The following is a 26,981-nucleotide window of genomic DNA, read 5'->3' on the forward strand; positions in this document are numbered from 1 at the left end:
GGGGCAGTGAGCTGGGAGGATTATAAAATGTAACAATATTATGACAGGTACTCTTTAACCATATTTTTTAAAGACTTTTTGATGATCTTTTTTTCTAATTAACCAATTTAGATTTTTTTAAATTATAATAATCCTGAAATCTTGCAGTTTCCAATCTGGCCTCTAGGTCTAAAACTAAGCAGAGATATCCTGTTCTGTACAGATCATTTCCCAGTACATAAAAAGGTGACACCGGTAACAGAGATACACACAATGGGGGAGCTTTATCAAACCCTGTGTAGAGGAAAAGATGACCAGTTGCCCATAGCAACCAATCCGATCGCTTCTTTTATTTCCAAGATGTCCTTTCAAAAAATGAAAGAAGCGATCTGATTGGATTCTATGGGCAACTGGTCACCTTTCCCTCTGCACAGGGTGTGATAAATCTCCCCCATTGGCTTTTGCTCAAAGAACAGCCTATCCCTCCCTGTAGATCAGCGGTCTCAAACAGTGGCCCTCCAGATGATGCAAAACTTCAACTCCCAGCATGCCCGGACAGCCGTTGGCTGTCCGGGCATGCTGGGAGTTGAAGTTTTGCAACATCTCCAAGGCCACAGTTTAAGACCACTGCTGTAGACTGATCTCAGAAAAGGGACAACTCCTGTCCATTGTCATCTATGTCCATGAGTAGGGCCATAAAATAGCCTAGGCAAGATGGGAATCCCCATACAAATGCAAACTTCTGTGCGTTCCAACATTTTTTTAGCATTAACTTTTTTAGTAATTTGTACTCCAGCAGCCCTTCTGTAGGATCGGACGAGATGGGCTATTTTTCAATCCCCACAAGTATCAATGAGCCTTGGTTACTGGTTGTCCTTTCTTGGAACACTCTTGGTTTTGTTTCTACTAACAACTAGGAACACCTAACAAGAACTGACGTTGTAGAGATGCTACTCATCTAGTCATCACAATTCGGTCCATGGAAGAGTGGCTCATATCCTCACTTTCCTCAATTTTTACTGCTCCAAAAAATGAGCTTCAAGAATTGATCACTTGCTGCCTAAGGCTAAGTTTCCACTTGTTTTTTTTTTTCTGTCAGTTTTTGGAAAACTGCCACTGCCATTTTTGAGCCAAAGCCAGAAATGCATTCAAAAGGAATAGGATATATAAAGGAAGGACTTACACTTCTCCTGCCTTATGGATCCACTTCTGACTTTGGCTCAAAAACTGCCAGAAAAAAGAAACAAGTGGAAACTTAGCCTAATACATCTTGGGACACATTTATCATAGTTGTTTTTGAAAAGCTTTTATTGCTTTGGTTTTGCTTATATGTGACACATTTATCATACCATCAAGGGGTACATAAGCAAAAAAAACAATAGATGACTTCAGATCATCTCCTCTGCTACTTTTCTGCCCAAAAAGTCGCAGTTGCAACTTTTTTGGGAGACTTTGTAAAAAGTGCTCTCCAAAGACATTTTTGACTTATGACATTTTGTAGGGGATTGTTACACATCATATAAACTCACAAGCTAAATGCAATAATAAATCCCCCCTTAAGTTTTGAAAGGCGACTGCCAGTTAGTGTTCTCTTCCCCTGACCATGGTTTTACTGTGATGGCTATTTGGTGTATATACACAGATACATACAGTCATGGCCGTAAATGTTGGCACCCCTGAAATTTTTCGAGAAAATGAAGTATTTCTCACAGAAAAGGATTGCAGTAACACATGTTTTGCTATACACATGTTTATTCCCTTTGTGTGTATATTGGAACTAAACCAAAAAGGGGAGGAAAAAAAGAAAATTGGACACAATGTCACACCAAACTCCCAAAATGGGCTGGACAAAATTATTGGCACCCTTTACTTAATATTTGATGGCACACCCTTTGAAAAAATTACTGAAATCAGTCGCTTCCTATTACCATCAATAAGCTTCTTACACCTCTCAGCCGGAATGTTGGACCACTATTCCTTTGCAAACTGCTCCAGGTCTCTCTTATTGGAAGGCGCCTTTTCCCAACAGCAATTTTTAGATCTCCACAGGTGATCAATGGGATTTAGATCTGGACTCATTGCTGCCACTTCAGAACTCTCCAGCGCTTTGTTGTCATCCATTTCTGGGTGCTTTTTGACATATGTTTGGGTCATTGTCCTGCTGGAAGACCCAAGGTCTTGGTCACAATCCCAGCTTTCTGACACTGGGCTGTACAGTGTGACCCAAAATCTGTTGGTATTCCTCAGATTTCATGATGCCTTGCCCACATTCAAGGCACCCAGTGCCAGAGGCAGCAAAACAACCGCAAAACATCATTGAACCTCCACCATATTTCACTGTAGGTGCTGTCTTCTTTTCTTTGTAGGCCTCATTCTGTTTTCGGTAAATAGTAGAATGATGTGCTTTACCAAAAAGCTCTATCTTGGTCTCATCTGTCCACAAGACATTTTCCCAGAAGGATTTTGGCTTACTCAAGTTCATTTTGCCAAGATGTAGTCTTGCTTTTTTATGTCTCTGTGTCAGCAGTGGGGTCCTCCTGGGTCTCCTCCATAGTGTTTCATTTCATTTAAATATCAACGGATAGTTCGCGCTGACACTGATGCTCCCTGAGCCTGCAGGACAGCTTGAATATCTTTGGAACTTGTTTGGGGCTGCTTATCCACCATCCGGACTATCCTGCGTTGACACCTTTCATCAATTTTTTCTTCCCTCCACGCCCAGGGAAATTAGCTACAGTCCCATGGTTTGCAAAATTTTTGATAATTTTGCGCACTGTGGACAAAGGCAAATCAAGATCTCTGGAGATGGACTTGTAACCTTGAGATTGTTGATATTTTTCCACAATTTCAGTCCTTAGACAGTTCTCTTCTCCTCTTTCTGTTGTCTATGCTTAGTGTGGCATACACAGACACACAATGCAAAGACTAAGTGAACTTCTCTCCTTTTTATCTGCTTTCAGATGTGATTTTTATATTGCCCACACCTGTTACTTGCCCCAGGTGAGTTTAAAGGAGCATCACATGCTTGAAACAATCCTATTTTTCCACAATTTTGCCAATAATTTTGTCTATACCATTTTTGAAGTTTGGTGTGACATTATGTCCAATTTTCTTTTTTCCCTCTCTTTTTTGGTTTAGTTCCAATACACACAAAGGGAATAAACATGTGTAAACACAAAACTTGTGTTACTGCAATCCTTTTCTGTGAGAAATACTTAAATTTCAGGGGTGCCAACATTTACGGCCATGACTGTATAATATAGGGGTTTAGATGTGTGCATACTACAATATCAGCCGCCAATACACTCCAAAAGTTCAATACTACTACAACTGAGAATGTGCAAGGTGTAAACAAAATGATTCCTGCAATCACCAAAACAAAGTTAAATGGGCATTGATATTTGCAAAAACTTTTTATATAATGTAGATAATTTCCATATGAGATGTCAGGGCAAGCAAGGGAATGCCCCCTCCTCTTCAATGAACTGCATGTGGTGTGAGCAACAGAAAAAAGAAAATTAGGAGCCATAAGAGGATGAAAATTAGGACTTAAAGGGGTACTCCCGTACCCCAGCCTTCTGAACATCCGGTTCAGAGGGCTTGGAGCAGCGGCCGCGGTGTCACGCCCACGCCCCCTCATGACATCACGCCTCTATTGATGTCCATGGGAGGGGGGCGTGACGGCCGTCATGTCCCCTCCCATAGACATCAATGGAGGGAGAGTGTCCATCACACCCCTCCCATAGGCATAAATAGAGGGGGTGTGGTGTGACATCATGAGGGGCGTGGCCGTGACGTAGCAACCGCTGATCCAAGCCCTCTGAACTGGATGTTCAGAAGGCTGGGGCACGTGGGTACCCCTTTAAGCACATGGACAGGATCAGCACCAGTTAAACATTAAGCATTTTTTTTTATATCTTGTGACTGGTGCACTTTAAATGGGGACGGTCATGAAAAAAAAAAAAAGTTTTGATATAATGTACCGACTTCAAAAGTTTTAATTGGTTGCAGTCCGAGTATTCAGACCCCAACCAATCAAGAGGACAAGCAAGAAGGGCTCACAGAAAGACTTACATTATGGTCACGTAACATAGAGAAGGGAGACACTGTGGTAAGGTCGCTCTTTTCCCAGCTTGCTCTTGTGATTGGTTGGGGTCTGAACACTCAATCACTGACGCAAGCAGGGAAAAGTGCGCGCTTATGGCGTTGTCTCCATCAATGAGTCACATGACCAGGACGGATTCATAATGTAAGTCTTCCTGCGAGCCATCCTGCTTGTCCTTATGATTGATCTCAGGACTGAGACCTGCTGCAATCTAAACATTTGACATGTCTGAACCACATGCTAAAAGTTTACAATACTGAGACTAACACTCATTATAACATACGATTCTGGAATATAAATGTTCGTGTAGAAGATCTTACTGATCTACTTAAAGGGGTACTACGCACCTAGACATCTTATCCCCTATCCAACAGGGCTCCTGCTGCTGGGGACCCCCTGTCTCCCAGCTCCGGAGGCTCATGATGTTACTGCCACTCCCCCTCATTGCAAGTCTATGGGAGGGGGTGTGACAGCCGTCACGCCCCCTCCCATAGACTTGCATTGAGGGTACGTGGCCATGATGTCCCAAGCTTCCTCCCAGCATCGCCAGTCATCCGGCACGGAGCGAAGTTGCTCCGTGCACCGGATGTCTGGGGTGCTGCAACAGAGATCACGGGAGTCCCCAGCAGCGGGATCCCAGCAACCAGACATCTTATCCACTATCCTTTGTATAGGGGATAAGATGTCTAGGGGCGGAGTACCCATTTAAATAGCACCATAACCTCTACTGCTGATGACGGGTCCCCTTTAACCCCTTAAGGACTGAGCCCTTTTCGCAATTATGACCACCGTCTCTTTACGAATTAATAACTCGAAAACGCTTTTACCAAATATTCTGATTCTGAGATTGTTTTTTCGTGACATATTCTACTTTATTTTGTTGGTAAATTTTTGGCGTTACTTGCATCCTTTTTTGGTGAAAAATCCCAAAATGTCATGAAAATTTAGCATTTTTCTCATTTTGAAGCTCTCTACTTGTAAGGAAAATGGATATTCCCAATAAATTGAATTTTTATTCACAAATACAATAAGTCCACTTTATGTTGGCATCATAAAATGGACATATTTTTGCTTTTTGAAAAAATTAGAGGGCTTCAAAGTAGAGCAGCAATTTTCATAAATTTCATGAAAATTGCAAAATCTGAAGGGACAGATGTTACAGAACTACAACTCCCAGCATGCCTGGGCAGTCTAGGCATTCTGAGAGTTGCAGTTTGACAACATCTTTAGGGTTACCGTTTGAGCACCACTGTAACAGTGGTCTCCAAACTGTGACCCTCCAGATGTTGCAAAACTACAACTCCCAGCATGCTGGGAGTTGCAGTTTGGCCTTCCTAGTGGTTGCCACAGTAAAGATCACTTTACTTTCACTTTCATTCCCCGCCCAACGTGGTTTCCCTACCTGTGCCTGTCTCCAGCGACGATCGGGTGTCCCCAGGCATCTTCTCCTCCAGGTACCGGCCTCCATCTTCTCCCCACATTCCCCACGACATCCAGGGGTGGGCAGAACGGGGGGTTGCCATGGGAAACCACTGTCCTGCGCTGCCATTGGTCAGAATCAGTTCTGACCAATGGCAGGGGATAGGAGGAGATCGCAGTACTGCGACCTCGCTCCTAGCCCTCATCATGATCGGGGCTGTCACTGACAGCTCCGATCATCCCTATTTTCAGGGTGATCGGGTCACCAGAGACCCGATCAGCCCGGAATAGCAGAAAATCGCATGTCTGAATTGACATGTGATTTTCTGCGATCGCCGACATGGGGGGTCTCAGGACCCCCCTGGGCGATGTGCCGGGATGCCTGCTGAATGATTTCAGCAGGCATCCCGGTCCGGTCCCCAACCGGCTAGCGGTGGGGACCGGAATTCCCACGGGTGTATGCATACACCACACGTCCTTAAGGACTCGGGATGCAGGGCGCATGCATACGCCCGGCATCCTGAAGAGGTTAAAGGGGTACTCCTGTGGAAAACTTTTTTTATTTTTATTAAATCAACTGGTGCCAGAAAGTTAAACAGATTTGTAAATTACTTCTATTAAAAAAAATCTTAATCCTTCCAGTACTTATTAGCTGCTGAATACTACAGAGGAAATTATTTTCTTTTTGGAACACCGTGCTCTCTGCTGACATCATGAGCACAGTGCTCTCTACTGACATCTCTATACATTTTAGGAACTGTCCAGAGCAGCATATGTTTGCTATGGGGATTTTCTCCTACTCCTACAGTTCTTAAAATGGACAGAGATGTCAGCAGAGAGCACTGTGCTCGTGATTCAGCAGAGAGCTCTGTGTTCCAAAAAGAAAAGAATTTCCTCTGTGGTATTCAGCAGCTAATGAGTACTGGAAGGATTAAGATTTTTTTTTAATACACTGGTAAATTACTTCTATTTAAAAATCTTAATCCTTTCAGTACTAATTAGCAGCTGTATGCTATAGATCAAATTCTTTTTTCTGTTTGACCACAGTGCTCTTTGCTGACACCTCTGTCCGTGTCAGGAACTGTCTAGAGCAGGATAGGTTTATTATTGGGATTTTCTCCTGCTCTGGACAGTTCCTGATACGGTCATCAGGTGTCAGCAGAGAGCACAAGACAAAAAAGAAATTCAAAAACAAAAGAATTTCCTCTGCTGCTAATAAGTACTGGAAGGGTAATGATTTTTTTAATCGAAATAATTTACAAATCTGTTTAACTTTCTCGCGCCAGTTGATTTAAAAAAAAAAAAAAAAAAGTTTTCAACCGGAGTACCCCTTTAATATCATAAACCTTTATTGAAAATATACATTACATGTTAAAAACCACTCAACGTATGGATAAGGTGAATACGTGAACAATGCCTGGACGGATGCAGAGCTGCAGTATTGACCCAGTCTGAGCTAAACAAACTCTTACTAGCCCGTATTTATCTAATGTACAAAATAGATGTCTCCTGCACTATAACCATGTAACAATAACACTCAATCATACACTTCCATGCTGAAACGATAAAAGACAGGCAATAAATATAGGGCAGGAACATTTCATGTAAAAATGACAGCTACAATACTCAATATCATATCATTAATCCTGCTAGTACCTGTATGCCTGGCTCATCAAATACAATGTAAACAACGGACTGGTCAAGGTGCCATATGTAAACATGCCTGAAAGTGCCTAAGTGCTATCCCATATTAGCCCTGATTTACTAACATCATCCCGACTCTTTTTATCGGGTTATACGACACAATTTGTGTTGCACGTCCTCTGCGACACTTTGTGTGACACATTTTACTGGTAAAAACCAAACGGTTTTCCAATTACTCTGAGTATTTTTTTAAACACGACTAAAGGGGCGTGGTTCGCATAATTAGGGGCGTGTTCCCGACATTTTCCTGAAAACCGGACAGTTGTATTTAAAAACCCACCAGAAAAATAGTGAATAAGGCTGGGTTTCAATGAGCCGGCCGGAGTGAAACGTTCGGTCCGGTCGGCTCATTTTTGCGCCGTATGCGCTTTTACGACCGGACCTCAAACCGTGGTTGACCACAGTTTTAGGTCCGGTTGTAAAAGCGCATACGGCGCAAAAATGAGCCGACCGGACCGAACGTCTCATTGAAATGAATGACATACGGGAGCGCATACGAAGGCATACGGGAGCGCGAGGTTTTAGCTCCCCCCTGCCGTATGCGCTCCCGTATGGGAGAAAACGTAGTGTGAACCCAGCCTTACTGAACTTGAAAACCCGACTGCCCTGAGGTGTGGGGAATCTGTTAAAAAGTGTGGGGTTTTTAAAAATCCTGTTACTTTGTCCCCTTAGTAGGTTTTTATATTACATTTTTTATTTATTTATTTATTTTATTTTGGGAATTTCTTTTATTTTTTTATTTATTTTTTAATCTTGGCTTTCATTTCCTTTTTTTTTTTTTTTTTTTTTTTTACTTTTTGCTTGTTCTCCCATTAACGACCATGAATGTAAAGTTACGTCCTGGTGCAGATTTACTTTGCTTTATTTATTTGCTTTACGCTTTATTTTTCCTGTGCGACAGAATTTAATATCATCATGAGACAGAATTTTCCCGACATGTGCGAAACATTGATAAATACGTGTGAGAAAAAATAGTGGGGGGGAAAAAAAAACGCTCTGAAAATAACCTGGCACTCTTAGTAAATCAGGGCCATTGTCAGCGGGCTAGTAAGAGTGTTTAAGCAGAGAACTCTGTGTTCCAAAATGAAAATTATTTCCTCTGTAGTATTCAGCAGCTAATAAGTACTGGAAGGATTAAGATTTTTTTAATATAAGTAATTTACAAATCTGTTTAACTTTCTTGCACCAGTTGATAAAAAAAAAAAAAAAAAAAAAAAAAAAAAAAAGTTTTCCACCAGAGTACCCCTTTAAGCCAAGCAGATCTTTAAAAATGTGGCATAAATACAGACTGTCATTTTGTAAGAATTTATTGATAAACTTTGTTTGTTTTGTTCAATGTACAGACATTAAGGTTTCACAATTGGAGGCATATTCGTATGGTTTATTTGTAAGTAAACAGACCTTGAATGGAACAAAATTCTCCCTTTACGTCTCTGTGGTATGAGGTCCCAGAGCAAAAACAATGTAGTAATACAAGTCTCTTACAGAACAGAACGTACAATTACAGACATTTCGTGTTGTATAAATGAAGCCTGAAAAAAAGTACAAAAACAAAAACCACTTTAAAGCTGTATAGTGTAACGAAATAAAATCTGGTTAAACAAAAAAAAAAGTGCATTGTAAAAATTTTTAAAGGAGGTAAAAATCATGAAGTGGAAATATTCTTGATGGCGTTCCAAACCTTCCGGTCAGGTCACAGGCGTGGTCAGGACACGGGGAAGGTGTTTGGCGAGATCCTTTCACAGAGAGAAGGGATTCCATTCACATATATCACAGGGATAAGGTGATGGCAGAAATCTTCGCCGAGCAAAGAGCGTTCTGCAGGGTGGATCCAGCAGCAGCGTGATATGCGCTCATATGCATCAACTATCGATTTTTGTTCTTCTTAGAATTTCCCTGCGGCCACAAAAGGAAAAACAAGGAAATAAATTAAATTAAAACATACGATACATTAAACCTCCCCCACATGTATAAGGCTCCAGAGATTCCATACATGAAATAGAATAAAGCTGCCGTCTGAGGGGTCATTTATCTTACATCATTTCATTTTGTTAAATCCCCTAACTTTTAAAAAAAAAATTTCATTATGAAATATCAATTCATCATTTCTAGATTTATCAAAATATTAACCTTTTTTTTTAAAGAGGTACTCCAATTAAAAAAAAAATAAAATAAACTTATCCACTATCTGGAGGCTCAAACCACTGAGACCTGTGATCTCCAGAATAGGACCCAACTTCTCCTGCTGAGCACTCCGGCCACCACCTACCGAGACCAACTGGTGTCGGCAGTGACGGTCTGCACGGTCAATCAAGGGCCGCAGCCTCTGGTGATTGGCCGAGTGGCCAGTCACAACCAATACCAGTTCGTCTCTAAAGCTGGGGGCTTGGGTGCTCAGCAGAAGTTGGGTCCCATTCTGGAGATAACAGGGGTCTCAGTGGTTGGATTTTGGGATTTGTAGTCAAAAAAAGAAAAGTCAAACAGTTCACAAACAGCTAGTCACAGTATTATGGTAATCTCACAACATAGCCATTAGGCCCAAGACAAGCACCGATCCTTCCTAAGCATGTCCATTACTGTCTGCCAGGTACGTAATAAAATCACCTTATGCTGGATAACCCCTTTAAATGTTTTTAGTGGGGATCTGTCTAATTGAATGTGCTTTGTTTAATAAATAGCTTTTTGTGTATAATTTAATAAAGATTGACATGTACCGTATTTATCGGCGTATAACACAAATTTTTTGCCTAAAGTCTATCTGCGTGTTATACACCGATAAGCCGCTGCAGTTCAATGATTTAAAGCAGGCACTTTAAATCAATGAACTGCAGCGGCTTTTGCAGGTGCGGAGACCTGCCGGCTTCTCTGCCCCTGCCTATCCTGGGGTCCAGAGACTGCCGGCGCCGGAGCCCCATTGCCTCCCCCATCCCCGGTTTTTCTGACCCCGCACAAGCCCCAAGGAAAGGCAGGGGGAGAGTGGCCGTCGCTGCCCGCTTCTCTCCTCCTGCCTTTCCTGGGGTCTAGAGCCCTGCTGCCGCCGCTTCTCTCCCCCTGGCTATCGGTGCCTCTGCCCCATTGCCGGCTCCGCTGCCTTGTTGCCTCCCCCATCCCCGATTGTATAATTACCTGTTGCCTGGGTCGGTCCGTGCTGCTTCTGGCCTCCGATGTGGCGTCCCCTGCATCGTTGCTATGCGCGGCGCAATGACGAGTGACGTCAAGTTGAAGAAGTCACTCGTCGTTGCGTCTCGCAGCGCATAATAACAACACAGGGGACACCACACCGGAGGCCAGAAGCAGCGCGGACCCGACCCCGGCAACAGGTAATTATACAACCGGGGAGGGGGGAGGCAACGGGGCAGCGGTGCCGGCAATGGCACCGATAGCCAGGGGGAGAGAAGGGGCAGCGGCGCCGATAGCCAGGGGGAGAGAAGGGGCAGCGGCGCCGATAGCCAGGGGGAGAGAAGGGGCAGCGGCACCGATAGCCAGGGGGAGAGAAGGGACAGCGGCGACGATAGACAGGGGGAGAGAAGTGGCAGCGGCGACGATAGCCAGGGGGAGAGAAGGGGCAGCGGCGACGATAGCCAGGGGGAGAGAAGGGGCAGCGGCGACGATAGCCAGGGGGAGAGAAGGGGCAGCGGCGACGATAGCCAGGGGGAGAGAAGGGGCAGCGGCGACGATAGCCAGGGGGAGAGAAGGGGCAGCGGCGACGATAGCCAGGGGGAGAGAAGGGGCAGCGGCGACGATAGCCAGGGGGAGAGAAGGGGCAGCGGCGACGATAGCCAGGGGGAGAGAAGGGGCAGCGGCGACGATAGCCAGGGGGAGAGAAGGGGCAGCGGCGACGATAGCCAGGGGGAGAGAAGGGGCAGCGGCGACGATAGCCAGGGGGAGAGAAGGGGCAGCGGCGACGTAAGCCAGGGGGAGAGAAGGGGCAGCGGCGACGATAGCCAGGGGGAGAGAAGGGGCGGCAGCAGGGCTCTAGACCCCAGGAAAGGCAGGGGGAGAGAAGCGGGCAGCGACGGCCTCTCTCCCCCTGCCTTTCCTGGGGGTGTATCGGGGTATACACATGCACACACACACGCACCCTCATTTTACCAAGGATATTTGGGTAAAAAACTTTTTTTACCCAAATATCCTTGGTAAAATGAGGGTGCATGTTATAGGCCGGTGCGTGGTATACCCCGATAAATACGGTATTTAGGAGATATTAGGTGTGCGTTATACAGTGTACTTTTTCTTTTTTTCTGTGGTTTCTTCATTTCTCCCTCACTTACCTTACTAGCCATCTTCAGTGTATCTATTTCCTCCCGTTGCTTTGTTAGCGTTTCGTTCATGACGCAGAGGTGGTCGCTCATCATGCTCAGCTGGTCCTCATAACTTCTCTTTGTTGTGATTAACTCATCCTGCCAAGAAGAAAAGGTTATTGACGTTAGTCCATGGTACAGGGTCTTCAATTTCAAGGACTTGTTTTGCATATGGGTTGTCATAGCGGGTGAGGTCTCTCCTTAGAGCCCTAATCCATAAACCAAAGTGTAGAGCGCCAACCATCAGTAACTTCTACTCTGGTCTATGCATGTCATTACATAGACCACTCTTTCCCAACCAGGGTGCATCCAGCTGTTGTAAAACTACAACTCCCAACATGCACGGACAGCCTTTGGCTGTCCGTGCATGCTGGGAGTTGTAGTTTTGCACCAGCTGGAGGCATTCTGGTTGGGAAACATTGACATAGACTGACATTCATTTGATGGACTGCCATTTTCCTGCCCTACTACACTTTCCCAGAAGCGGCCGAGTCCATTCAAATGCCTGGGGATCCCTGATCCACCGACGAAGAAGGGGTTGCCACCACTAGGCCCCATGCAGACAATGAATGCACCACGTATGTCAGAAATCCAGGTATATACCCTCAGATTTTTCTGATGCAGATTTTTACTTTCCATGCCACGGATTTTGCCCTGATCTGATCCATGTCCTGACTATAAAATACCGGAAACACAGCAATAAATGACAAGTCACTAACTCCTCTTTTGGTTCAGTAGACAGCTTTTCAAATCCATGGAGGAAAGCTCCAGTGGTCTCCAAACTGTGGCCCACACAGCACATACTGGGAATAGTAGTTTTGCAACAGCTGGAGGTCCACAGTTTGGAGACCCTTGATGTTGACCATGCTGTGGATTCCTATTTAAAGGGTATTCCCAACTGGACATTTATGGCATAGCCTCAAGATCTTACATCTTATACAAAAGGGTGCCATGTCTATCGCAAGATCTAAGGTCCACGGGATCCCTCAAGCCGGCTTGTGGCCACCAGAGGTGGTTGGCAATCCAGAGGCCGCAAGCAGGTCAGAAGCTCGATCACCTGAGGAGACACCTACATCTATAAGACATTTACTGCATGTACTGTGGATGTTCGGCATCATATTTCATTAGCTTTATTTAATTTTTCCCTTTCTGTTGAACCCAAAGGAAACCCAAGGACTCTAGTCTTTAGTTGTTAGGGTACGATGGGAGTTGTAGTTTTGCAATAGCTGAAGTGCCAGAGGTTGTACTATGTGAAGAAAAACCAAATCCATTCCAATTTGTGTGCTGCCACCTACTGGTCAAACAGCCAATCCAAAGACGGACTTTGAGCTATGAATATCTGAGATTTGGCAATACAAGCCCCAGGAATGGCAACTGGTCGCCTTCTTCCGCTTGGGTCTGCCAATCTTCAGAAGTGGTGGTGGCACAGGTCAATAGATGCCACCAGATCTAGTAGGTGACCCTTACAGATCATAAGTGTATACAACCAAAAGAAAAAATGGAGTTCTAGATACCACTTGTGTTAAAGGGGTACTCCGGTGGAAAACTTTTTATTTTTAATGAACTGGTGCCAGATTGGTAAATTACTTCTATTTAAAAATCGTAATCCTTTCAGTAGTTATTAGCAGCTGTAGGCTACAGAGGAAATTCTTCTCTTTTTTAATTTCTTTTTTTGTCTGACCACAGTGCTCTCTGCTGACACCTCTGTCCATGTCAGGAACTGACAAGAGCAGGAGAGGTTTGCAATGGGGATTTTCTCCTGCTCTGGACAGTTTCTGATATGGGCATCAGGTGTCAGCAGAGAGCAGTGGACAAGACAAAAAAGAAATTCAAAAAGAAAAGAATTTCCTCTGCTGCTAATAAGTACTGGAAGGCTAAAGATTTTTTTTAATAGAAGTAATTTACAAATCTGTTTAACTTTCTGGCACCAGTTGATTTAAAAAAAAAAAAAAAAAGAGTTTTCCACCGGAGTACCCCTTTAATATCATAAATCTTTATTTAAAAATATACATTTAATGTTAAAGGGTTACTCCGCTCCTCAGCGTCCGGAACATTGAGTTCCTGAACTCTGTGTGCGGGCTTCCGTGTTCACACCCCGTCATGTGACATCACGCCCCGCCCCCTCAATGCAAGTCTATGGACATAGACTTTGATTGAGAGGGCAGGCCGTGACATCATGAGGGGGTGGGCGTGAACACGGAAGCCCGCACACAGCGTTCAGGAACTCAATGTGAACACTGAGTTCCTGAATGCTGGGGAGCGGAGTAACCCTTTAAAAACCACTCTCAACGTATGGATAAGGTGAATACGTGAACAATGCCTGGACGGATGCAGAGCTGCAGTATTGACCCAGTCTGAGCTAAACAAACTCTTACTTGCCCGTATTTATCAAATGTACAAAATAGATGTCTCCTGCACTATAACCATGTAACAATAAATAGCAAAGAAAGGATTGTCCAGCGCAGCAAAAGCTCGAATGCAAAATTTTCTTTATTCTGACACGGCAGCACAGGTAAAATTTTATACATTTCTTTAGGGTATACAAGGTGACCAAAAATATGCAATAGGTGGTGGTGACCATTCTTCGTTAATGGCCCCTCTATAACATTGGATGACACCCAAGTCTTATGCTCTGTGCAGAGTTGATAAGTGACCAATGTATGGTCCATGGCCACTGCTCCATTTTTCTGGCTGGCGGCTTGATGCAAGACATGAGTCGTCTTAGCTGCCAGACGTTTGGACTAGTGGGGTTCATACCACACTGGTCGGAACAATGGAGTATGGACAGACCAAAATGTCACCTTGGAGGCGGATCTCATGAATATATTAGACTGGCAGGTTCATCATATACTATAGCCTGTTTTAATTTTCTTTTGTCCTTTTTTTTTATTTTTTTGCTTCTCAATTTCTTTATTTTTTCATTTATTTTATTTATTTTTTTGTCATTTTCTTAATTTTTTTTACAAATTTTTACCAATTATTATTTTTCTTCTTTTGTGATTTATTTTTTAATTTTATTTTTAACTTTTATATTTTTTTCTTTAATGTTTGGCCAATTCTTTGTTTTTATTCATTCCTTTCTTCTGTTTATTGTCTTTTTCTATATTATGTCATTTCTTTTCTCTTACTTCCCATATTCTTGCCTTTATATGGTTGATTTTCCACTTCTTTGGATATCCAATACGGAGTCACTGCTCACCTGGTATTTTTCCCTGTTCCAAGATGGCTCCGAGGGCCATCCAGTCCTTGGTGCGCATGCGCCGCGAACTCACTTCGCCGCTCATCATGTGATCGAGTCTCCTGAGAGCTGATTGGACAACACCCATATTCTGCATCTTGTACACTACGCAGCCGCACAAGCAGACATGCCAGAATGGCGTGCAGCCTCCATGTTTACAGTTGTATCCGGTGAGTGTTCTGCCGTGACCCTGCCCCCACTTTGGTTATTAATGTTTTATATTTTAGTAATTGAGCTGTTTTGTATCTTTTTCATGCGATTTTACAATTTTTTGCACCATTATCTAGACAAATGCCTTTGTCTCATTTATGATGCACTTTCTTATGTATGCACCTAATATAATCCCAGATTTTTTTTATCTTTTGTATTAATTGTTTATTACACTTTATGTACACTTCATTATCTTGGATGTTGAATTTAAACACCCTACTTTGGTCACTTGACATGCTTGAAAAAAAGGCTGCACGGGCAGCCGAAACATTGCTCTTGTATTTGTGATATGGAATAAAGCCACCATTTTTTCCACCATTTTTTTGGAGTGCTGAGACTATCTTCTGCTACTTTATTTGGATTTGGGCCTTTGACCAGGGCCAACTAGGTGCTTGCACCCACCTATTTTTTTCTTTGGTTGTGCTGCTCTTCCTTATTTTTATATTACCGTATATATATATATATATATATATATATATAATAAATATAATTTTTTTAACCCCTTAAGGACGGACCTTTTTTTTTTACCTTAATGACCAGGCTCTTTTTTATTTATTTTTTTATTTGACAAGTCTCTTTAAATGGTAATAACTATCGAACGCTTTTTTTGGGCAGAGCAATTCTGAGAGAGTTTTTTCGTGCAGTTTTGTTGACACATGATGCATTTTGTGTGAAAAACTCCAGATTATTATGAAAAACTGGAAAATTTCTGGCGTTTAAAAATTTTTTTTTATGGCGTTCACTGTGCGGCAAAAGTGAGGTTATATTTATTCTGTGGGTCGGTACAATGATGGCGATACCCATTTTATATAGCTTTCTATGTTAGTTTTGCTCAGAAATAGGAAACAAAATATGTTCCCTTTTTTGTGTTATGTTAAGACAGCAGTTATATTTTTTGGCCGATACCACTGAGTAAGGGCTTATATTTTGCAGGACAAGCTTTACTTTTTATTGGTATCTTTTTTGCGATACATGCTACCTTTTTGATTTTTTTATTCCAATTTTGCACCAAAATTGGCAAATTTAGTGCTTTTTTTTTATGGCGTTCACCGTGCGGGATAATTTACATTATAGCTTTATAGTACACATCATTATGGACGTGACAATACTTAATATGTTTATGATTTGTGTTTTTATTTTTTTTTATGACAATACAGGGCTTTAATTGGGAATTGGGCTTTTTTTTTAAATTTTTCATACTTTTATTGAAGAACTTTTTTTTCCACTTTTTACAGGGTATACTATGCTGCAATATGTTTGTACTGCAGCACAGTATAGTCTGATTGGCTGCACATGCTGCAGCCGGTGCGATCCAGCCTGTGGCTGGATCTCACAGGCTTCCGTAGCTGACAGACAGGAGGTCATCATGTGACCTCCTGCTGTCACAGCAACCTACGACAACCCGCGATCGTACAGCGCCGCCGTTGATGAACAGAGGGAGCACCCTGTCAACACCATAGATGCCGTGATCAGGATTGATCACGGCATCTATGGAGTTAATGTTGCTGGGACCGGCGCGATCATGGCCACGACAGCTGTGGCGGGTCCCCGGCTGTGCTTGAGAGCTGGGTCCTGCTGGCGATCTCCTGAGCTGCCCGTGGCAGCGCAGGAGAGCGCGGGGACGTTTCCATACGTCCCAGTGCGCGAAGGTGTCAGGAGCTGGAAGTATGCATATGTCCCATAGCGGGAAGGGGTTAAATGGGAAAAGGGGGGTGATTCAAACTTTTATTAGGGAAGGGGTTAAAAAAAAAGTTTATAAAAGGGATTTAAATATATATATATATATATATATATATATATATATATACACACACACACACACACACACACACACACACACACTTTTATAGTCCCCATAGGGGACTATTACATGCAATCTTCGGATTGCATACACTGTCATGGCTAAATCTACCGCTGCCGCCAGACTCTTCCTCCTCTCCAGCCATTACACCAATGCCTCCCCCTGTGTCAGTCACTACACTGGTTCAATCCCATTCAGTCCAGAATGCAGTACAAAATCCTCAGTCTTACCCACAATGCTCTCCCCAGTGCTGCACCTCCCTACATCTCCTCTCTCATCTCTGTCTACCATCCTACACGTTCTCTCCGCTCTACTAATGATCTAACACTAACATCTTCTATAACCCAAACCTCTCACTCTCATCTCCAAGACTTTCCTTGTGCTGCACCAGTGCTCTGAAATGCAATAACTTAAGACTGTTACCCAACATCCATCGTTCTAAACATTCCCTAAAGACACTATTATTCTTCTTAACAAAAATTACAATACAAAAGGAATACATATATGCAAAACAGGTTATAAACAAAGACACATCTCTTCAGGCCTCACACACTCTATAATCTGTCTCCCCTACTGTCACCCCCCACCCCCCCGAAACTATCATCCAGGAGTGTCCCCCTATACTCCATGCACTTAAGACATTCAGAGATTGGTTGGTGACTGGATCCCCCACCTTTATGTGAACTCCCCTTTCTATAAAGCATGGCTGGTCCATTGCATCAATAAAGCACTTTCTGCATTAGGTCTAAACCCCATTCCTCAGACTGTAAGCTCTTATAAGCAAGGCCTTCACTCCTCCTGTTAAAGTATAACACCTACAGTGTGTGTACAAGGCACAAGAAAAAACCTCCAGACAATAATCAGTTTATATTGAATATTCAAATATTAGTTATTTATTGATATGAAAAGAACATAAAAAAATTACATATAAGGAATCCCATAAAAGGACAATAATAAAAAAAACAGGATACTGGGGTCCTGATCACAGAGTGGACTGTATGTCTGTATAAGATGTAATGCTACAAGAATAGATCCCCGCTGTGCATGTATAGTACATAAATGACTAGTGAGAGGTAAATAACCAGCAAAGGATAAAATATATAGGGTGTAAGGTGCCACAGTGTAAAAAGTATACTGTTTTAAAGGGGTACTCCACCCCTAGACATCTTATCCTCTATCCAAAGGGGACCCCCGCAATATAGCATGCGGCACCCACTTGTTTCTTGTCCGGAAGTGCTGGAGGGTCTGGGTCCCGACCACAGGAACGGAAGTTCGTGACGTCACGACTCTGCCCCCGTGTGACGTCACGCCCCGTCCCCTCAATGCAAGTCTATGGGAGGGGGCATGAAGGCCGTCACGCCCCCTCCCATAGACTTGCATTGAGGGGAAAGGGGTTAAGAGGTCTAGGGGTGGAGTACCCCTTTAAAACTGTATACTTTTTACACTGTGGCACCTTATACCCTATATATTTTATCCTTTGCTGGTTATTTACCTCTCACTAGTCATTTATGTACTATACATGCACAGCGGTGATCTATTCTTGTAGCATTACATCTTATACAGACATACAGTCCACTGTGTGATCAGGACCCCAGCATCCTGGTTTTTCATTATTGTCCTTTTGTACGATTCCTTATATGCACTTTTTTTAATGTTATTTTCATATCGATAAAGAACTAATATTTTAATATTTCTAAATGGATTATTGTCTGGAGGTTTTTTCTGGTGCCTTGTGCACACACTGTACGTGTTATATTTAGTTCATTTCTGATTAACCTCCACTATTCTTCTATATCTTTTGTGCTGGAGCCTACATTGAGGAAAGGGACTTTATAGGTTCATCCTCCTGTTAAAGTGTAAAAAACTGAGTTCTCCGAGAACTCTCTCCTTGACCCCTTAGAGTCTGGTTTCCACTCCCTTCACTCCACAGAAACGGCCCTAACCAAAGTCACTAACGATCTTCTGACGGCCAAATCAAATGGCAATTTCTCTTTACTGATTCTCTTGGACCTGTCTGCGGCTTTGGACACTGTGGATCACCAACTCCTCCTCAGTAGTCTCCGCTCCATCGGTCTCAAGGACTCTGCTCTCGCCTGGTTTTCCTCCTATCTCTCTGGCCGCTCCTTTAGCGTCTCGTTTTCTGGCTCTACTTCTTCTCCTCTTCTCCTTGCTGTCGGGGTTCCTCAGGGATCGGTCCTGGGTCCTCTACTCTTTTCACTCTACACATCACCCATTGGAAAAACAATCAGTAGATTCGGTTTCCAGTACCACCTCTATGCTGATGACACCCAACTCTATACCTCTTCCTCCAACATCACCCCTGCACTCCTACAGAATACCAGTGACTGTCTCTCTGCCGTCTCAGACATCATGTCCTCTTTATATCTGAAACTAAATCTTTCTAAAACAGAACTTCTTGTCTTTTCTCCATCAACTGATACTGTGCCTAACCCTGACATTTCCATCTCGGTATGTGGTACTACCATAATTCCCGGGCAGCAGGCTCACTGTCTTGGAGTTATACTTGACTCTGATCTGTCTTTCACTCCCCATATTCAGTCCCTTTCATGTTCTTGTCACCTGCATCTCAAAAACCTTTCCAGAATCCGCCCGTTTCTCACTACTGAAACTGCTAAAACTCTCATTATTGCTTTGATTCACTCCCGCCTCGACTACTGTAACTCTTTACTAATAGACCTTCCTTTCTCCAAACTCTCTCCTCTCCACTCCATCCTTAATGTCGCAGCCAGACTCATCTTCCTCTCCAGCCGCTACACCGTCGCCTCCTCCCTGTGCCAGTCCCTCCCAATTCAGTCCAGAATACAGTACAAAATCCTCAATCTCACACACAAAGCTCTCCACAATGCTGCACCTCCCTACAGGCAGAGATTCTGTAGTGTGAATGCGCTTTTACAAAGTAGACTATGTTGGCAAAAAGGGGGCATGACCTCCAATGGCCCCACCCAAATTTATATTGTCCTGCACCAGCACATGTAACAACCATTTTCTTTTAATACAAGGCTCCACATAACATTCTGGCTGCCTACAGCCACCACTAGAGTGTCAACAGTATGCAAATAGCTGTCAAGCTCCCTCTAGAGGTGGCTGCAGGAAGATAAATGTAATCAATTCTCTATGTCTATGCAGGGGATTTAGAGCTCCTCATGTTAAAAGAAAGAAATCTATTATCTATCAATTCATTATTAGTAAAGAAAGGTCACCTAAATATTACAAGATGTCTAATATTGAAAACTAACTCTGTAAATAAGAATAAAAAATTATAATAGAATAAAATCTAAACTAAAAAGAGGATATATATATATCTCTATATATATCTCTATATATATATATATATATATATATATATATATATATATATATGCAAAATCCAACAATGTTGCAGTATCTTATAATACTTTTTTTATTGGACTAACAGATTTTTGTAGAGACAAGCTTTAGGGATTCCTCCCTTTATCTAAGCTCACAAGCAGAAGACACGGGTTACATCTCACAAATATGCAAGGGTTAAGAAAATAGATGTGGAGAATTCACGCAAAGATAGGCCATAAATTGTCCAGCTATAGGAACATAGAATAAATATTTTAGTCTATGTTTATATATATATATATATATATATATATATATATATATATATATATAATATACATATATACTATAAATATATCTCTCCTTCTTTGGACTTTGCTGTTATTAAATTGTCCATACATCTTCCTGACAGTGCACAAATGGCAGACTACATTATTCATGTCCAAAACACGAGACCGGAGCAGCGCTGATGGCAATCTGTATTCTTCAACATAAAGGTTATCAGGGAATAAAGCGCGCAGGGAAGGAGAGCAGATAAGAACGGAGAGAGAATGGGATGAAAGGCAATAATACACAGAGGAAAAATGAAATGCTATTTAGAAGACATTTCTAAGAAGCTATCGGGCCTGATGTAAGAACCAAAGAGAAATCAGCAGAGACTTCTAATATTCTTTGCTACACGGTGACGAAATTAACATGAGATCAAAAATGTCTGGCTACAAAGAGCCTCTACTTATCTGGCTCGGTGACAAAAGTGTCAATGCAGTGAGCAAGGGTAAACAGGTTGGATCCAGAAGAAAACATATGGAAAACATTATTCAAAGAGCAACGACACATCGGCTATCTGGAGCAGTGTTTCCACACCAGTGTCTCCATCTGTTGCAAAACTACAACTCCCAGCATGCCCGGACAGCCAATGGCTGTCCGGGCATGCTGGTAGTTGTAATTGTGCAACAGCAGGAGGCACACCGATTAGGAAACACTGTCCTAGAGACATGTGAAAACTACTGATTGGTCTGGGTCTCAATGCTGAGACCTCCACCGATCAGGAGAACCAGCATAAGCATGCTTTACTTCCAGCCTCTCCGCGATCTTTGTCTCGCTCTACTAGAAGTCTACGGGGTCTAAGTGCTGCGGTGCACTTATTCCAGCTTGTTCTACTGATTGGTGGTGGTCTCAGCATCTCGACTTATCAAAACTATAGGACACGTTAAAAGTCGTAGGGACACTTTAAGACTGTGTTCACATAAAGGTAGATATAAGCTGAAGCTTTGCTGCAGGTTTTAACTTTCCTTATTGAAGCAAATTGGGAAAAACCAATCTGCAGTGTATCCATCAAGTGTTAACACACTCTTAATCCGGGTTCACATGACAAAAAATTTGCAGAATGTCAGGATTTGAATAATCCAGCAGGCACTAGGACCGCTTGGAAATGTGCCGTCTCAGACTGCAATGCATTTCAGATGGTAACCTGAAGAAAAAAAAAATTGACAAGTATATTTTTTCTGTGGACGCAGGAATCAGCATTGAAAATAGAGAAATGTCCGTGCGGAATATTCTGGCAGAATTCCGCACGGACATTATGCCGTGTGAACATAACCTTAAAAGGGTGCTCCAGGGAAGTTAAGAAAAATAAAAATGATCCAAAGCCACCACAATACCTGTTCTGTGTCCCCTGTAGTTTATATATGTGATTGTGCCAGCTCCTGTGGCCCCTGTTGTCTCCTAAAAATTATTTTTCATTGCTTGCAGCCCAGACTACAACTCCCAGAAGTCAGTGCAGCTCTGTGTAATGGCTGCCAGCCAATTGCTTTCACTATCTGTGTGCATGCTATATTGTTGTCAGCCTCAAACACTACATGTCTTTTCTTTTAAACGATCCTTGCAATAAATCATGCTATGCTCTGAATGGCAGCAGTCCGTGATTAGATCTACAGCAGGAAAAGAGCAGAGTTATGTGCCGAGTTGTGACTGAGAATCTTCACTGAGCTCCTCGCACAGGGAAAGAAGGGAGATCTGTGGCTGTGAAGCCAGACATCACGTGGTGTTTGTCTGTGTGTAAACCCCTCACTGAGACCTAGTCCCAACCCTCCTGCAAGACAAGCAGGATCTGATAATGACGTATTTTTTCTCACTCCCTGCGTGTAAGTGACAGCTGAAAAAGGGAAACTGCTCTATATAGCTAATGAATGATCTTTAGACAAATAAATAGGTTGGCGAGAGGAAAAGGATGGGCTATGGGTTTAGTTCCCCAGAGGATCCCTTTAAGAAGAATGGACCACTACTTTTATTTTGCATGTCTATTATCTGTGTATTTGCTGTAGGTTAAACTGATGCAGCGCATCTTCCATGACTTCATGCTGCTCTCAGATAGGGTGGCAGTGAAGTGGTGACGGATTCCCTTCACATATATCTCCATTAAGGTGCTTAGAATAGTCGCTGACATTGTCCGTAGTTGGTCTGCATTTCAGGGCACTGCAGTGGAACTGATCTGCAGCGGGGAACGTCATGCAGCAAAGCGGCTCAATCATAATTCACTTATGCGAGATCTGCTCCGTGCTCAATATTTCTCTCTTCTTGCTGAGTAATAACGCCATCCAAAGCAGGCTCCATCTGTGTTAATGATCGGCTAAATAATCAATGGCATTCTCGTCTCCAAAACAATGACACTTCCCTGGCGGTAGATCAACAATGGCTCCGATTTCTGATGTAGTAACCATCCACAACACATTAACAAAGGAAATCAATGGAAGGAAAAAAAATGCTACTCCAATAAATCTTCTCGCTTTGTGAGCAAACATTGCACTAATCTTGCATCCAATACCCTTTAAAGTTTGGAAGTTGTGCAACCAAGTTTTATTCCAGACTCTTTATGAAGAGTGAAGTAAGACCTGGTAGAACTACTCAAGGGGGGGTTGGCGTAATGGCGGCTGAGCGATAGTGCAAAGAATATAGAGAGAAAAACAAGTGATTAGGAGAATGGAAGAAGGAACTCTAAGTGACAATGTAGGGATACAATACTGGATTAATCTACCATTAATGAGACTAGAAAGGGAAGGTTCTCCTATCATCAGAAGTCCATGAGATCTCATCAAACAATGAGACAGGCTGCAATACCATGTACAGCCACTATGAAATGTATGGAGCGGTGTGCCAGGTATGGGTGGACTAAGGCCTTTCAATCAGCTGATCAGTAGGGGTGCGGGAGTCAGATCCTCACCAATCTGATACTGATGACATATCATAAGGATGGTAATAGGTGATATTGCCAGCTTTTTCTTTGGTTGTAGGTATTAAAAAGGATGTAAAATACACAGATAATAGACAAGTGGTTACAGATTCTTTATAAGTGGTGATAGACTTGATGGATACACTGCAGGGTTTGTTGCAGAATCTAATAGGGAAGTCGAAACCTGCAGAAAATCTATACATACTATACAAAATCCTAAAGCATCCTTGTCACTTTAAAAAAATAAAAAATAAATAAAACATTTTGAAATGCCCTTGAAAGTTTTGCTCGATCGAGGTCTCAGTGCTAAGATCACCACTGATCAGAAGAACAAGTAGGGATAAGTGTGCGTTAGGGTGCTTTACTCCGCTGCTCTTGGTGATCTTTGTCTTGCTGGACCATAGACTTATAATGGACAAGAGGGATAAAGGTTGCTAAAGCCATGCAGTAAAGCGCGCTGCCGTGTACTTACCCCGCCTCGTTCTCCTGATCGGTAGGGGTATTAGCACTGAGACCCCAACCAAACAATACTTTTAACAAACAATACTCTAGAACAGCATTCCACAACTAGTGTGCCTCCAGGTGTTGCACAACTACAAATCCCAGTCTTTGGCTGTCCTGGCATGCTGGGAGTTGAAGTTTTGCAACAGCTAGAGGCACACTGTTTGAGAGACACTGGACTATGGTGACACAAAACCCATTACAAACATTACCCACAGAAATTAAAAGATAATAGAATTAAGTTATATGTACCTGAAAATTATGCTGCTAACAAATATGCAGCATATCCCACAAGAACAGGTTCTGTATGAATCAACAGAAAAATTATGGAATGCAATAAAAATAAATAAATATAGAAGTGGGAAAAAAGATTTTGTTTCCACTTTAATAAATAAAATAAAAATAAATAACATCTAATTAATTAATTAACTAACTAACTAACCAAGTAAATAAATGATATCTCCATCAGATGTAAAAACTGGCTGTGGGAAACAAGAGAATGCATGGCTAAAAAACATTTAATCGCATGACCAGGAGAAATTTTTATCCCTGCAGTCTCTTGCCGGCACAGCCTGTTTTTTCTTTTGCCAAAATTTTTTTATTTTTTTCCCTTAACTCCTTTGTATAACATTTCTTCCTTTTGGCAGATGTATATGGGACTTTTTTTTTATGGAATAGGTTGCATTTTTAGCAGGACAATTTATAGGTACATATAACATTTATTCTAGAATCACATAACTGGACTATAACAAGCCATGTACCTGCAAGTACAACAAGAACTGTATCGTTATTTATCCCTAGAAGCAGAGGTACTGAAATCTACCAAAAAAGTAGATAGAAAAAACATTAGAAAATTCTACTCTCAATTATGCAAAAAATATTGCATTTGTTAAAACTGGAATACAGTGACCCCCCAACCCACGATGGCCCTGACATACGATCATTTCAACATATGATGACCTCTCAGAGGCCATCGCATGTTGAAGGCAGCATCAACATACGATGCTTTTGTATGTCGGGACCATCGCATAAAAGGCTATCCGGCAGCGCAGACTGCTTCAGCTGCCACCGGATAGCCGTTTACGGTGCCCCGTGTGCTCCGGTGACGATCACTTACCTGTCCGCGGGGTTCCAACGCGTACTCCTCGGGATCCTCTGCATCGCCGGCGCTCTCCATCGTCGTTATCATGTCGCTGCACACGCCGACCCGTCATCCAATAGGAGCGGCGTGCATAGCGACGATGGAGAGCGAGGATGCCGGGGAAGCAGAGGCCTTGCCGGAGCGTCGGGGACACCACGGGGACGCGGCGACAGCGATGGAAGGCGACATCCAGGGCAGCGGCGACGAGCGGTGACGGTCCGGAGCGGGGGGACATGTGACTATATCCTCCAATACCAGTGGTCTTCAACCTGCGGACCTCCAGATGTTGCAAAACTACAACTCCCAGCATGCCCGGACAGCCGTTGCCTTTCCTGGCATGCTGGGTGTTGGAGTTTTGCAACATCTGGAGGTTCGCAGGTTGTAGACCACTGTCCTATACTTCACATTGCACGGATCCCTCAACATACGATGGTTTCAACAAACGATGGTCCATTTGGAACGGATTACCATCGTATGTTGAGGGACCACTGTATTCCTTTGAAGGAACCAGATATAAGGGGCTTTGTTACCCATGTTATGAAAAGTAAAGATTTCAGGTGAGAATGTTGTTAGAAAATACTCATTTTCCTCTCATTTACAATTGCCTGGCAATACATTTTCTCGACTACTGTAGCAGTCAGTGACAGGAGTCTCGTATTAACCACAATTGCTGCACAATAAGCCATTACTAAGCCTGATACATTGGGATTGCTTGCCTGCTGTTTACCAATAACAATAAAAGTGTTGCTTCCTTGACATTTATTGGCACATCGCTCATATGACGGGGGATAGTGGGCATGCCGCAGGCCTTTGTATTTAGCCACAACGATCTTCCCTCTGGACGGTCATTGTGAGAGATCAGTGGACGGGTGTGAGGACTGACATGCCAGCTGGCCGCCCTTACCTGCAATCTGCTGATGCTCAGACTGGCCGCTTTGGTTTCTTCTGTTAAGCTCTGATTGGATTTTTCTGCCAATGCTAATCTCTTCGCCAGGGCCCGGCACTGAGAATACAGGCACACAAATAACAGTGCATTATTCACAAGACATGGGATGTCATAGGATTTTTTAGGCAGGAGGGGATACAACCAGGACAATGAATGCAACTACTACTCCCACAATCCTTTACTTGCTTTAGTGTTCAGTTACCAGCAGTGCTGTACTTATCCACCAGCTGTTGTGGATACAGATGTAGCAGAGCTAAAATTATCAATTTACGTAAAAGAGAACGCCGGAATATAAAAACGTATTCCCTATACTAAGCATAGGGGATAAGTGTCAGATCCTAGGGGGTCCGACTGCTGGGACTCCCCGCAATCTCCTCCTGAATAGGGCATGTTGACCACTACACAAAGCAATGGCCGACATGCCCCTTCTATGCAGCTATGGGAGAGCCAGAGATTCCCGAGTGCAGTGCTCCAACTCTCCCATAGAGATGCATGGAGGGGGTGTCGGCCATCACTTTGTGCAGCGGTCAACACGCCCCATTCAGGAGATCGCAGGGGATCTCAGCAGTCAAACCCCCCACGATACTTGTTTTTTAGAACATTAAAGAACTCCAAAATATAAAAACTAAGTTGACTTGCAGTCCTATGTAAAACCCACTGTGTGGTGGCAAGTGACAACCTTAGATCTCCAGCAAATAGAGTATAGGTCACAGCAACAAAGTAGCAGGCTCCCAAGTAGTGCAAAAGTTGTAGTCTTTTATTGGTAACCCTAACAGTACATGCAACGTTTTGGCTACATAGTTAGCCTTTGTCAAGCCTTTGCTGTGACCTATACTCTATTTGCTCTGGATATTCCGGATTGGCTATCTGGACGGTCACTTGCACTGTCTTCCTTCTTAATTGTCTGTGCCTTAGATCTACAACATTTATATCTAATAGCTAGCATTCCCCCCCAACTGGTGGCTCTACAGCATTGTAAAACTACAACCCCCATCATGCCCTGACATCTTTGGGCTGCCCATATCTTCTCTTATACTTTAGACTAGCAATGCAACAAAAGAAAAACACACACACAGGCTA

The 26,981-nt window shown here is 43.0% G+C and overlaps 1 protein-coding gene across 2 annotated transcripts in view; it reads right to left on the bottom strand.

Annotated features, from left to right (window-relative positions):
* Window positions 1-8,502: 8,502 nt before the first annotated feature.
* Window positions 8,503-26,981, bottom strand: part of PPP1R21 (protein phosphatase 1 regulatory subunit 21) — a 99,376-nt gene continuing 80,897 nt past the window's right edge. For both annotated transcript variants that reach the window (XM_056568066.1, XM_056568067.1), the window contains exons 20-22: window positions 25,860-25,958; window positions 11,479-11,607; window positions 8,503-9,103 (exon numbers count right to left, since the gene is read on the bottom strand). In XM_056568066.1, coding sequence (XP_056424041.1) covers window positions 9,074-9,103; window positions 11,479-11,607; window positions 25,860-25,958 — 258 coding nt within the window. In that variant the 3' untranslated portion in view covers window positions 8,503-9,073. The remainder of the gene's footprint in view (window positions 9,104-11,478; window positions 11,608-25,859; window positions 25,959-26,981) is intronic.

The sequence above is a fragment of the Hyla sarda genome, chromosome 3 (assembly GCF_029499605.1).
Source record: "Hyla sarda isolate aHylSar1 chromosome 3, aHylSar1.hap1, whole genome shotgun sequence".
In the NCBI taxonomy this organism is placed as follows: domain Eukaryota; kingdom Metazoa; phylum Chordata; class Amphibia; order Anura; family Hylidae; genus Hyla; species Hyla sarda.